General features: G+C 39.5%; 2 protein-coding genes across 3 annotated transcripts; one reads left to right on the top strand and one right to left on the bottom strand.

Annotated features, from left to right (window-relative positions):
• Positions 1-209: 209 nt before the first annotated feature.
• LOC127643092 (translation initiation factor IF-3, mitochondrial-like) lies at positions 210-4,712 on the top strand. 2 transcript variants are annotated; one of them, XM_052125656.1, is made up of 4 exons: positions 210-379; positions 1,071-1,546; positions 3,148-3,296; positions 4,449-4,712. In XM_052125656.1, coding segments are annotated over exons 1-4 (864 nt in total). In that variant the 5' UTR covers positions 210-377; the 3' UTR covers positions 4,686-4,712. The 2 variants fall into 2 exon arrangements, with proteins under 2 accessions (XP_051981616.1, XP_051981617.1); XM_052125657.1 differs by having other exon boundaries at positions 220-262.
• Positions 4,713-4,776: 64 nt separating this feature from the next.
• gtf3aa (general transcription factor IIIAa) lies at positions 4,777-10,054 on the bottom strand. The gene is made up of 9 exons (XM_052125655.1): positions 9,872-10,054; positions 9,524-9,624; positions 9,361-9,457; positions 8,738-8,826; positions 8,497-8,570; positions 7,466-7,546; positions 6,756-6,985; positions 6,461-6,511; positions 4,777-5,110 (listed from the first exon to the last, which is right to left on the bottom strand). Exons 1-9 carry the CDS (start codon positions 9,986-9,988, stop codon positions 4,853-4,855), a joined length of 1,098 nt encoding a protein of 365 aa, XP_051981615.1. The 5' UTR covers positions 9,989-10,054; the 3' UTR covers positions 4,777-4,852.
• Positions 10,055-14,504: the final 4,450 nt, after the last annotated feature.

Below are 14,504 nucleotides of genomic sequence, written 5' to 3'. Positions count from 1 at the left end.
GGGTGTACAAAATACCTGAGATTTTTTTAATTTTTAGATTGTTCATAGGAAGCAGATGTCCTAACCCCGCCTCCACCCTACTCCTAACGATGTGTGGAGCCTGGAGCTTGTTAGGAATGTCAAGGAACAACGCATGGCATATTTCACCCATCGAAGTAAAATACAACAGTGAGAGAGTAAAAAGAGCCATCGCATTATTATGACGTCACTCATGTGAGCCAGGGTTTGTTTTTCAGAAAAGTCCTTTGGCTTCACGCTTAAGGTTTGTCTATTTCAATGGTACAATTCGGTTTTTATATCGCGGATTGTTTGTAATGCTTGAAATCTTCACCTGACTGATACTATTTCGTCCTTGAAGTCGGTTCCGTACGATTCTAATGTAAGTAGCTTCGCCCCGTTTGCTTCTTTGTACGTCGAGTTCAGACATGAAATATAAAACATGAATTAATGCTGTTATTACATATTCTCCTTCTCCATATTCTACTTTTTTTAATCCACATATGAACGTTAGATACTGCGCATATCTGAGCGTGCGGGTGCACGAAGCCTGTCAAGAACATGTCCGGGTCATATTTCACCTAAAAATTTTTTTATATAATTAATTATTATTAATAACATGTTACCTTTTTAATTTTTTTATGTAACATTATTTTTGACCATTTAGGCACATTTTACTCCCCAATGCTCATTAGTGTTATAAAATTAATCCCAATTAATATAAAGTGTAGAGTATGATTGAATTTATTGTACTGCTTTTAATTATTGTACAAATTATAATGCAAAAAATAAAAAATCGTTGTATCTTAATTTATGTAAAAATTTCTAGTGATTTTTGGACTGAAGTATGACCAGGATCTGTTCTTGACAGGTTTCATAACATTCACCCATGCAAACATAAACGTGAAGCCTTGATCTTTAAATTGCCACACAAGAAAAATATGATCCAGCTAAACACTAAAAATAGTGATATATTGGCCTCAGCCATTGAACCGCTCATATCGGTTGACCTACTAAAAAACATGTCATCATTAAAGACACTGCTGCTTAACATTCATTACACTCTGTTTTAGGATGTCTCTGGGTTTCCTGAGGTTTGTTTTGAGCCAGGCACTGAGCCGCAGTCCTCTTCGACCCATCAGCCTTGCAAACCTAACACTGACCAGTAAACCATCAACCCTCAGACCTGCATGGAGCTACCACTCTATCTTGTCCTGGCAATGCATTTCCTTCTCTACAGATACTGAGAGTGGGGGCAGAGATGTGGCAGATCCCTCAAAGGAGACAAAAAATCTGGACCCAAAAGCACAAGTCACTTTTACCAGTGTTGGTCGGAAGATTGGCCAGCGCCACATACAATTATTGGGTGAAGATGGTGAGGAGTTGGGGACAATGCACCGTGCTGAAGTAATACGAATGATGGATCAAACGGGGTTGAAGCTTGTTGCCATAAATGAAAATTGTGATCCACCATTGTACAGACTGATGAGAGGGAAACAGATCCACGAAGAGCAGATGAAACTGAGAGTAAAACAGAAAGCCAAGACAGGTGTGTTTTCTTTTTTAACACAGGCGCTTCATTGCATCCAATGTGTCATCATACCATCAGTTTCTGCAGTTCTTAAACATGTTTCTTAAAGGTGACAAGTGTCATTTTTCAATGCTAAAATACTTTCTCCTATCCCAGCTTAATAAGCAGAGAAAACTACACTCACTGAGCACTTTATTAGGTACACTATGGTCCTAATAATTTGCCCGATGTGATCTGCTGTTGTAGCCAATCCGCCTCGAGGTTCAATGTGCATTCTGAGATGCTAATCTTCTCACCACAAGTGTACAGGGTGGTTATCTGAGTTACCGTAGAGTTCGAACCAGTCTGGCTGTTCTCCGTTGATCTCTCTCATCCATAAGGTGTTTTCATCCATAAAACTGCCGCTCACTGGATGTTTTTTGTTTTTGGTACCATTATGAGTAAACTCTGGAGACTTGTGTGTGAAAATCCCAGGAAATACTCAAACCAGCCTGTCTGGCATCAACAAACATGCCACACTCCAGATAAAAAATTTTTCTTGCCAATATTATTGTTGATGTGAACATTAACTGAAGCACCTGCCCGTATCTGAATGACTGCACTGCTGCCACACGATTGGCTGATTAGACAATCACATGAATAAGTAGGTGTACAGTTGTTCCAAATACAGTGCTTGGTGAGTGTATATGTAAGCCACTGGTAGGTTGATCTCCATGAAAAGCATAAACACTGTGGTTCTTTATAAAATTATGCTGTTTGTTTGACCAGCCTGATCTGGTACCATTGGCTCAACCAATGACATGAGTTTGAGGAGGGACTATATATTTTTGTTCGACCAATGACAGGGAGTGGATTCAGGAAATCCATTTAAAAACTTGTTTTTTATATTTCTTTTGGTTACACTAGTGATGCAGAAATGACACACTTCCTTTTAGAGGAATATTTAAAAATGAAAATTAAGTCATTTTACTCCCACTCTTGGTGTTCTAAAATGGTATGCTGTTATTTTAGAATTTTTTACAAAAAAGGAGAAATTGTGAAGAATCTTTACACAGCTTAAGTACAACTTCAGTTATTACTACGCTACTGTTCAGGTATATTACTAGTATTTTAAGTTATAAAATAGCTTTGTGTGAGGCACAGACAAATCTAACTTATTGATAATATTTTCTGTTGGTTGCATTCAGATAAAAAAATGGAATGCTAACAAGTCATGATAGGTTTGACTAATTTATGCCAAAATAGCATTGGTTCTCCTATGTGGCATAACCGGTCACAACTTGCCAATTCAAATATGTGGGAAGGACAATTGTATTTAACAGCTTGAATGGAAGGGTAGATTTTCCACATATAACAACCAAAATTTTGGTTTAATTCCAAAAATGTACTACCAAGTCTTTCAAGGGTATGATTCCTCGGTTACTATAGTTTCTCATCCTGCTGCTTTGTTGAATACATACTTCCACTTTCTTTGTCCTTGTATATAATTTACATTTGGGTCAACTGCATTTGCATGTCTGAAAGAAATTGATTGTTTAGCATTTACATTTTCACCCAGGGATATTCATGGTAAACATTATATAACTGTGCACTACTCTACATTTTTGGTATACTTGCAGGCCCTGTCCAATCGAAGGAGCTCAATTTCTCTGCAGATATTTCCCTTCATGACTTAGACACGAAACTGCGGCAAGTCGTCAGCTGGCTGGAAAAAAAGAACCATGTCAGACTCACTGTCAGATCTGGAACTGACAGTGGCACACCACTGGTATGGACAGAGAATATATTACTCTTAGAGTCTGTTATGAACTGTATTTCATGAGTAAATCAAAGTGCATGGTTCAAATGCACATTCCCTGTAAACACACCTTTTATTCAGTGGCCTATGTTCATGCTGTTGGTGTGAACATTATTCACCTTAAATCAAGTTAAACTGCTTTTCCAAACCAAATTAAGCTCTATTTACAGCATCAGTGGCATGCTGTCCTTTACCTTACAAAAAAGTTGGAATTAAGCCTCAGTTTAAGATTTAAAAGCATAAATGTGCAGCCTGTGTCTTTGTTAAAATACTTATTTATTCAGTACACAAATGTGTTATTTGCTTTAATGTTACCCTAAATTGCCCTTTGAGGTGGGTCCACAAACGCAATTCTTGTCAGTGGATTTTACTATAAGTAAACCATCCCTTTCTGGTATCGAATCAGCTTTACATGATCATAACAGAAGCTATAAAATGAAGGTGACGCTTTGTAAGCATTTCTTATCACATGACAATATTAAGTCTTATGGCCATACTTTTAAGATTAATTTTTATTGAACCCAGAACATTCCTATAAAAAAAGGTGAAGCTGTGGTGTGCAATCAGTGCCTCCTTACTAGAAATATTAATAAACATGCTCACATGTAAGATCAGTATTTTTTTTAAATAAAAAACAAAAACAGTGTTGATCACATTGTATATACCTTTATCTATACAATGTAATTTTACAACCAGTAAAATAATTAACCAGTACAACTTAATGAACATGTCCATTAGTGTACAGTGGGCTGGCACCAAGATGATTTTATATTACAACAGAATAAATGACAAATTAACCATTGTGCCATAGAAATTATACATAAAGGTTTTGCAATGTTGTCCCATTGCAATGATTGAACAGCTCTTAAAAAAAAGACATTGCAGAAAGGTGCAGAGTAGTTTTATCTTTATCACTGGCTGTTTGTTGAAAAGATATGATTATTGTAATAAGGTTTTCCATCATCACTTCCCAGAGAGTCTCGGCAAAACAATCAGTGACCGTTTTAGAATCTTATAATCTGTGCCTTAAACATAGTTAATTAAAAAATGATTTCCAATCAAAAGCAAATCCCTTTCACCACTAAATGCTGCAGTCACTGAGTTTTGTATTTTCCCCAACAGGACAAAGCCTTATCTCAGATGGTGGAGAGAATATCAGTACCTGTTGGCTTTATATCAAAACCCACTGTGGTTCGTAGGGGTCATGCTGCCATGTGCGTCCTTCGTCTTGCATCTGCCAAAGAACTGCAACAAAAGGAAGCGGAGACTTCGAACAAGACTTTAAAGCCAGACTCTGACACACCAACGCCTCTTTCTGCCTCATCCACAGAAAAACCAAAAGACTCAAAACAACAATAAAGTTCTAGTCAAATAAAATTGGCAAAAGTATATAATTAATTTTTTTAAACCCATGTTTACTTCTCAATGATCCTTTTAATATATATATAAAAAAAAAAAGTCTTAATTATTGTAATAACTTAACTTTAGGATCCATGGAATACACAGTGATTGCTAATCACTGGACACTATGACAAGAGAGGTTCTAAAAGTTGGACCACTGGACATGAAGAGACGTTCAGCTCAGAACAGATGGATTTTGATTGGCTGATAACACTTTTAGATTTAACATGCTCTTGGATTGTAAGACTTTCAGATTTGAAAGAATCTAAGTGACTTAATAATTGAGGGGGCTCTGAAGATTCATCTGCTTTTGTTGGACGTTTCTTTTTTGTTTTGTGACCACTCAGACGGGATGCCAGAGAGCGTTTTCGGCGGGGCTTTTTCTGAAAGAGACAAAAGCAGACAATAAATTTAAATAAAAAAACATTTTCTTTAAAAAGGAATAATTCACTCAAAGTTGTACATGTAACCCTCATGCATACCAGATTTACATTTATGCATTTGGCAGACGATTTTATCCAAAGTGACTTACAATGCGCTTATTACAGGGACAATTTCCCCGGAGCAACTTTGAGTTAAGTGCCTTGCTCAAGGACACAATGGTGGTGCTGTGGGGATCGAACCAGCAAACTCCCTGATGTGTATGACTTTCTCTCAGATTTGTAGTTCCATACAATGCAAGTGAATGGTGGCCAGAAATGTTTAGCTCCAGAAAGCACAAATGCAGCATAAAAAGAAAATCCATATGAATCCAGTGGTTAAATCCATGTATTCAGGAGAGATATGATACGTGTGGGTAGAGAAAATGTTCAATATTTAAATCCTTTTTTTTTTTTACTATAAATCTCCACCTTTGACCAGTAGTGGCAATATACACAATGAATGTGAACTTCCAAAAAAAACAGCAGCATGTGGAATTGAAAGTGAAGATTTATAGTAAAAGAAGAATTACTGATCTGTTTCTCCCCCACACCTATTATATTGCTTCTGAAGACATTGATTTAACCACTAGGGTTGTATGGATTATTTTTTATACTGCCTTTGTGCTTTCACGAGATTCAATGATCTGACAACCATTCACTTGCATTGCATGGACTTACAGAGCTTACAGAGCAAACCTTTGTGTTAAGCAGAAGAAATGTATACACATCTGGGATGGCCTGAGCCTGCAGACTTTTCCCCACATTTTTCACAGAACTGTGTGTAAAACTTTGAGACTGGCTGGGGTTCTAATTTAGCTGTTACAAATCAGTACAGCACAGGGTCCGAAAGTAAAAATTCCATTAATTTTTTGCCATTGGAGAATTGAGCAGAAACAAGCTGTGTAGCAACTGCCCACTTACATGACGAACGGTCAATGACACAATGATCATTTTGCAATGCTTCATGGCATAGTAGTTCATTCCCTCATTAAAAACCTTAAAGGCCCCGCTATAATTCATACAAAATCAAAGAACGAATGGGTGTGATGTCATTTAGAACAAAACCTGTCCAAAAAGACAACGTATTTGTTTCGATGGTTTGTAAAAGCTTTCCAGGCAAACTTTTAGGAAAACTTCCTAAGGAGCTGGTTGGTTTGGTTCATGGCTAAGAAATCTTATGAAGGACATTATGAAGATGGAATAAATCAATGGGAAAATACTAACAGAACCAAAATGTCTGAAAAGGTGGGTGGGTACTGATGCGCTCTATAGTGGAATGTCAGTATCTACATCAATAACAGCCGTTATTACCTGTTTCTTCTTTTCAGGGTCATGAACCACACAATGGCGCTCTAAGCTTTGCTGAGGAAAAAAAGATTAACAATGTGTCAAACAATAAAGCATATTTTTAGAATAAAATAAGTTATGTTGTTGACTTAACTCTGTATTTTTCATTGGGCTTAATCCTGCTGTAATACCTAAATCAATCGTGGTCTGAAGGACCAAATCATCCACGACTGTGTAATTATTTAAATCAAGAGAGAGAGTTAAGTAATGTGCCCCTTCACAGGTGATTATTAAAAAACTGATGAGAAAGTACAGTTACCTTCATTGCAAAGGATTTGCCACAGCCAGGGTGAGTACAGGTGAAGCAGCGTTGCTCTTCGTGGAAGGACAGGATGTGGCTTTGCAGGTTAAATGCAGTGGTGTAGGAGCGGGTGCATCCGTCTCTAGGGCAGTGAAACACCACTCTCTCTTCTGAGTGCACACGTTGATGCTGCCGCAGGAACCAGCTATCCCTGAATGTCTTTTTACACTGATCGCACTGTATCATGACTAAACGCACAGATAAAGAGACTCACTAAACCCAATAGTAAATTTAGTCAAGACTAGCTTATCACTACGGCAGATATTTCCAGTTATTTCAATTAGAATGTGAAAAGTAAACCAACCCAGGCTATCAAACATGGGATATGTTCAGAATGCAATACTACTGAATACTAGCACAGGATATATTTATATTTTTAAATTGTATAAGCGATACAGTGAGGCAGGCATTATTCCACAATATACAAAGGGGCATCCAGTTATAATTTTGGAAATAAAAACTTATTTTCATTTTTTAATAAAAAAAAATTATTATTATTTTTTTTTTTTGCGGATTACAACACATAATGCAGTAAGAATAGCATGATAGTATGCAGATACATGTTTAACATCTGTATGTAATAATGCCAAACTCATATGCTATAGTCAGCATATTAACTTTCTGTAAAAAATTATTTTTTTTTAAAAACACACAGGCTTACTACTTACCTATATGTACTTTTTTGTGATGTGTCATCTCTGTCCAGTTGTTCCCCACAAATGAGCAGCCTGCAGCAGTGCAAGAATAGCCTGCAAAGTTGATGCATGAGAAATTATTGGCTTAATTCCTGCAGTCCGGGAAGCATCAGGACGGGTTAGCGTTTACATTCCAAATGCAATGTGGACATGCATATTTGATGGCCTCTACTACTATCATTTACATGTTATTCCAAACCTATAGAACTTTATTCTATGGATCATAAAAAGTAAATTGAAGAATATCATCAATGCTCTTTTCCATTCAGTGAAAGTAAATGGGGACTAGGACTGCAAGCTTCAACACTGATGTTTTATCCATGAAATCAAACCTTATTGGTTCTCGCACATCTAGTGACCAAACATGATTGCCGACATTAAGTTTAGAGCAGCGAGCAAGATTTTCAGTGAATGACAACTTAAACTGCACACAAAGCTAATATATGGTTTCAGAAGTCTTGGATTATGGACCCTTTTCACACTTCTAGGTTTGGGAACGTGAAGCATAGGAATGGAAATGAATGGGAGACCACGGTAAATAAAATTTTTGCTTACTTATTTGTTCCAACATCAAAAGAAAAACACTTATGTTTCCATAACTTTCCAAATAAAGAAAGAAATAGAGAGCGGAGGATTACAACAGTCAAAAAAAAGAGACGGCAAATTTACCGTCACTGTCTCGGCAGCGGTGTTAGAAACCCCATCATATCTGTGGTAACCGGTTTTATTAAACACATTCCAGGGTAATACAAAGTATAATAAAATACATTTACACAAAATAATAAAAAAAAAATCAAATTGCTAGATTTATACTGCAAAATGAAGCTGAAATGCATTATCTCAGTCTGTGAAAAGAGCCCACATTGCATGAGTTGTATGGACCACTTTTATCCTGGACTGAAAGCCCAGTCTAGGCCCAGTCTAAGGGAGAATAGAAAGAAAACAGAATTTTCATTTATGGGTGAACAAACTTCTAAGGACCACAGACCAAACAAAGAACATACCCTGATGTACTTTCTCATGCCGCTTCAGTTTACCCCGTTGTGAAAATCGTCTCTCACAGCCTTCATACGAGCACCTGAGGATAAGAGAATTTGCGTATGTATAGAGCATCAAATTAAGAAAATTAGATGTGCATTCTCCTATTTAAAGAGTGCTGCTATTTTACTGAGAATAAAAAATAATAATAATAAAATAAAAAGTGTGATATGATTAACTAAAGAGGAGCCAGTGTAAGAGTCTTACAAGAAAGGGAGCAGCATGGTGTGTGAACACTCATGAGTTTTTAACTGGTTATTTTTCTTGAATGCTTTGCCACATCCCTCAAATGTACACTGAAAAAACATTAAACACAAAAAGACAACTATAGGTAAGAACATCTGTACAAATAACACCTCGTTTTCATACATATATATATATATATATACACATATATATGATATGCTCAGTAGCCCCTCACAAAAAGAACTGTGGTGGTGCCATGTGCGTAGATTTAGCTTGAAAATTGGGTGCTGAATATACGCCCCTGGGTGGTACGTCCCCTGAATCTACGCCCCTGGGTGGTATAATAAAATAAAGCTATGCCTTTGGGACTATGCAGTTCATTGTATTATTATCAATACATTTGAAATGTTTCAATTTGAGGGCATTTGTCTCTACTTTTGAATGATATTGAGGCACCACTAGTTGTGCAATGTAAAAACTGGGTTCTGAAGTAAAACCAGTTGAGAAACACTGGCTTAAAAGAATACCATGGTACATATAGAAAAACAAACAAACAAATAAGGCATTGCTATGGTTCCATGTCCAAGCAATGGTAGAACCATCGCACATTTTTTAAGAGGTTAAACATGTTTATATTTACTCACTATGTATTGTTTCGTCTCACATCTGTGAATACGTGAAATATGTTTCTTCAGGTTTGAGTTTGTGGTGAATCCTTCATTGCACCCGTCCTCCGTGCATCTGTTGACAGTTAATCAACCGTTAATTTCCGTTTTTACACTTCTCACGTCAATTAATATCACTTACATGTAAGGTCTTTCGCCGGTATGTGTCAGCGTATGACGAGCCAGATGATATTTCGTGCAGAAAGATTTGCTGCAGCCGGTATCCTCGCACTTAAATGGCCTCTGTAAAAGATTTTATATATAAAATATATACGTGTGTGTGTGTGTGTGTGTGTCACGTCGCATGTAGAGGTGACGCTCGCGTGTTCAGTGTTGACAAACATGAGCGACTTTGTTGTTTTTTGTTTGACAAATACTAATAATACATGATTATTATTATTATACACTAGGACAATATCAAATTGCTGTCAGAAATTTAAGATGTATTCCCACAATTTACTCTGGCATTTTGGCCAATTTAATTGCTTACCTCCCCTGTATGTTTGCAGAGATGCACTTCTAGTTTCCATATTTTATTGTACGACGCTTTACAGTTAGGAAAGGAACAAATAAACGTGCCGCTAGGTTTAACATTAGTTTCAGTCATTGTCGATAGTACAGAACTGTGACTACAGCGACCACATGTGCGCCTTCGTTTTCATCGCCATGTCGAACTTCTGACGACACTTCGACGTCACCCAGAAAGCGACAGCTTTATGGAACGCCATTGGGGACAAAAGCTTTAATAAATAAATAATAATATATATATATATATATATATATATATATATATATATATATATATATATATATATATATATATATATATATATATATATATATATATATATATTTTAAATCAGTAATTTTAAATAAAATAAATAAATAAATGAAAATCTGTATTTTGCCGTGTCAGCCAGGGTACCAAAGTTTAAAAATGCATCCTGAAGATTTTTTCCACAGGCATCATTGGAAAACAAACAAAACAACAACAAAAATCATTCATTTCAGCAATGTTATATGTAGCTGCTGGGTTGTAAAGAAACAACACAGGATATAAAAAGAAAAAAATACTTTTTTTGTTTTATTCTGACTGCTCTCAGAAAAAGGACAGCGATTGATATTGAAAAAGGGAATAAAAATATAAAATATTTAAATTGTGTCCTTACAATATGTGATTAATGAAAACATTTATTACAATCAATGGATTGTATATAGAACTGGATTGCTCATGATGTCATAAATGTGAAGACACTGCGCCGCCATGTTGATATGCCCAAACATTAAGGTCCCTATTGACTTAACAGGAAATCATCCTGGTAAACATTAGTTATTTAATCAATGATTTTATATATGAAATCTCTCTATACATCCCTACAACGCAAACGTAATACACATTCAGGAATTTTTCCTGTTTCTTGAAAGCCCAAGTGAATTATGTGTATTTATATCAAACAGTATCCACCACTAACAAGATCAGCTGAATGTAAATAAGTTCACTGAAACTGAGGTAAGATAAAACAGACATTTTCAGACTTCTTTATTGTGAACATCGAAGTGTTTGTTCAGAGCAGTGTTGCCAACTATTTTCAATGGAAAGTAGCTAAAGCCTGCTTGAAAAGTAGCTAAATGTCGCCAGATGACGTCATGCGTCATTAGCATATTAATGACGTCATCGCGTCGTATTTGCATTCTGCCTAATTTGTCGGTACTGTAGCCTACTTCAGTTTATGATAACGGTTATCTCCCCTAAACCGTGCTCATACTGTTTTTATATAAGTATATAGCCGAATGTCCAGTAACAGTTCTCAATTACATATTTTCTGTTAGACAACGGAACGGAACGGAACTTAGCTAACGTTACATGTTTATGAGTTTGAAGAAGGTTTATTGTTGTGTTTGGATAAGTAAAATGTATAGAGTCTGTAAATATACGATCTGAAGTCGGAGGGTTCAGAAACCGAACCGGAATGAACTAAAACTCTGATTAGTAGTGAATATAAGCGCATGCCAAGAAAAAACGGTCAAATTAAATGTTTTGAATTAAAACAAAGGAGAAGGCAGCTGCTATGTGATCACTGATTGGTTCCTGCTAACACAGCGTGCACATGCGCAGCTCATTCATGTCTATGTCCGCTGGCGTGCAGTCAACGGAATGTGCTGCTCCTCTTAGCCGCTCACTGAACAGAGCAGACGCAGCGGGGAAGTAAGACCTCACGCTTGCAGTACTGGCGATATTTGGAATTTGGAAAGTTGCTAAGGTTTGTCCAAAAAGTCGCTAGATTTGTCGCTAGTCGCTTTTTTGAAAAAATGTCGCTAAAGGGGGCTGAAAAGTCGCTAAAAATAGCGACAAAGTCGCTAAGTTGGCAACAATGGTTCAGAGTCTCTTTCTCTCTCTCTCTCTCTCTCTGTGTGCGCACATGCGTTGAGCGAGTGTGGAGCGTGGATGCGGAGTGTTTGGTTGCTGAGTAAGGTACGAGTGTTTGAAATCTTTTTTTCTTCCTTTTTCTATCTCTGTTTATTGTGGTTAGTAGGCTGTGGAACGCTCTCGCTCTGAGAGAGGGAAAACACAGGAAAACTTCTTCAGGTAACAGGGTTTTTATTCTTTTTACAGGGTACACAATAATGTCTTTCGTGGGAACACTGGGTTCCCTTGTGATTCTCTCTCCTCCCCGAGGCTCTGTCGCTGCTGCTTTATATGCCGCTCTCCCCATGCTTACTGAAATTAGACACAGGTGTTAGACATAATTTAGCTCAGGTGTAAGCGCCCTTACCGCTTTTCTCTCCCGGACGGGCGCTTGACCACGCCCCCGATGCCACATACCCCCACCGCCCGACTCAGGCCGGGGCATCATTCTGCCTACCATCCCCCCCCCATTTCTGGAGAGGAAGTCAGCGGCAGCCATCTGCACCAACGGGTGATCCGGCTGATGTACAGCACCGGGCGCTCCTCCCCCTCCACCACCTTCGAGAGTACGGCCCCCAGCCCTCTGTCTGAAGCGTCCGTCTGCAATACAAAAGGGAGGGAGAAGTCAGGTGCATGCAGAAGCGGCCCCCCACAAAGTGCAGCTTTAATCTGTATAAACGCCTGTTGGCACTGCTCCGACCATTGGACCGGATCTGGAGCCCCCTTTTTAGTGAGGTCAGTCAGCGGGCTGGTGACATCCAAATAATTAGGCACAAACCTCCTATAATAGCCAGCCAGCCCCAGGAACTGCCTCACCCCCTTTTTGGTCTTGGGTCTAGGGCAAGTCGCAATCGCCGAGGTTTTGTCAATTTGGGGACGCACCTGGCCATGACCCAAGTGGAACCCCAGATACCGTACCTCCACACGCCCAATCGCGCACTTCTTAGGATTTGCTGTGAGCCCCGCCCGCCGCAGCGATCTCAGGACGGCCCTCAGATGTTGCATGTGCCACTGCCAGTCATTGCTATAAATGATGATATCATAGGCAGCGGCATACACGGTGTGAGGTCTGAGGATCCTATCCATGAGACACTGAAATGTGGCCGGTGCTCCAAACAAACCGAAAGGAAGCGTCACAAATTGGTGTAATCCAAACGGCGTGGTGAAGGCGGTTTTCTCATGGGACATTGGTGTCAAGGGGATCTGCCAATAACCCTTCGTTAAATCCAAGGTCGAATAAAACCGAGCAGTATCTAATCGATCGAGCAGTTCATCAACACGGGGCATTGGGTACGCGTCAAATTTAGACACCGCGTTGACTTTTCTGTAATCCACACAGAATCGAACAGACCCATCGCTCTTGGGAACAAGAACCACCGGGCTGGACCAATCACTGTGGGACTCTTCTATTACTCCCAATTCAAGCATTGCATCCAATTCTTCACGAACTATTTTTTTTTTATGTTCCGGTAAGCGATAGGGGTGGCTACGAACCACCACCCCCGGCTCGATCTCGATGTGGTGCTGTATGAGATCTGTACGGCCCGGCAGAGGGGAAAACACATTTGCAAATTCTTTTTGTAATTCTGAAACCTCCGCGAGTTGGCGCGGTGAGAGGTGATCACCACAAGTAACCGGGATGTTAAGATTGGGGTTTTTGTTTACCTCCAGCCCGAGCTCCGCCCTCTCTGGAACTACCGTGGCCGACGTCACAGAGGCCGCTCCTTCTCTCCACAATTTCAGGAGGTTAAGGTGGTAAATTTGACGTGCGCCCCCTCTATCGGTACGTTTAACCTCATAATCGAGTTCACCTACTCGTTGTGTGACCTTAAAGGGTCCTTGCCACTTGGCGAGTAATTTAGAGCTCGATGTTGGGAGCAATACAAGTACCTTATCTCCCGGTGCAAACTCCCTTAGCTGAGTACCCCTGTCATACAGCCGGCGTTGGCGTTCTTGAGCTTGGAGCAGATTCTCCTGTGTTAATTGCCCCAGTGTGTGGAGTTTTGCTCGAAGATCAAGAACGTATTGAATTTCATTCTTACTAGTCGAAGGTTCTTCCTCCCATGCTTCGCGGATGACGTCAAGCACCCTGCGCGGGCGCCGCCCATACAGCAGCTCAAACGGGAAAAATCCCGTAGAGGCTTGCGGGACCTCGCGTACTGCAAATAACAGGGGGTCGAGCCATCTATCCCAATGCCTAGCGTCTTCGTGCACGAACTTACAAATCATATTTTTGAGTGTTTTATTAAATCGTTCCACTAGGCCATCCGTCTGCGGATGGTAAACGCTAGTGCGAATCGATTTAATGCCCAACAGTCCGAAAAGCTCGCGAAGTGTACATGACATAAATGTCGTGCCCTGATCGGTGAGGATTTCTTTCGGAATCCCCACCCGGGAGATTATTTTGAAGAGTGCCCCTGCAACACTACGTGCTGAGATGTTGCTCAGAGGCACTGCTTCCAGATATCGCATTGCATAATCCACCAGGACTAATACAAAGCGATGTCCGCGTGCTGTCCATTCTAATGGCCCGATGAGGTCCATTCCAATTCTCTCAAAGGGGACCTCGATCAGTGGAAGGGGGTGCAATGGCGCTTTTGGGGTGGCCGACGGATTTACCAGCTGACATTCGCGGCACGCCGCACATCACCTGCGGACGTCGCCGCCAATGCCCAGCCAATAGAAACAGGCTATTAGACGGAGCAGTGTTTTCCTT

The sequence above is a fragment of the Xyrauchen texanus genome, chromosome 4 (genome assembly GCF_025860055.1).
Source record: "Xyrauchen texanus isolate HMW12.3.18 chromosome 4, RBS_HiC_50CHRs, whole genome shotgun sequence".
Lineage (NCBI taxonomy): Eukaryota > Metazoa > Chordata > Actinopteri > Cypriniformes > Catostomidae > Xyrauchen > Xyrauchen texanus.
The sequence above is the reverse complement of the archived record's forward strand: the minus strand, read 5'-3'. Positions and strand labels throughout refer to the sequence as shown.

What these genes read in the sequence shown, in the direction of transcription:
- gtf3aa (XM_052125655.1), bottom strand. Translation starts at nt 9,988, where the DNA reads ATGACTGAAACTAATGTTAAACCTAGCGGCACGTTTATTTGTTCCTTT. An exon ending in GCATGAGAAAGTACATCAGG is followed by an intron (nt 7,547 to 8,496) that starts GTATGTTCTTTG and finishes TCAACTTTGCAG; the next exon opens with GCTATTCTTGCACTGCTGCA. An exon ending in ACCCTGAAAAGAAGAAACAG is followed by an intron (nt 5,111 to 6,460) that starts GTAATAACGGCT and finishes TGTCTCTTTCAG; the next exon opens with AAAAAGCCCCGCCGAAAACG.
- LOC127643092 (XM_052125656.1), top strand. An exon ending in AAAACAGAAAGCCAAGACAG is followed by an intron (nt 1,547 to 3,147) that starts GTGTGTTTTCTT and finishes GTATACTTGCAG; the next exon opens with GCCCTGTCCAATCGAAGGAG. An exon ending in CTGACAGTGGCACACCACTG is followed by an intron (nt 3,297 to 4,448) that starts GTATGGACAGAG and finishes TTTCCCCAACAG; the next exon opens with GACAAAGCCTTATCTCAGAT.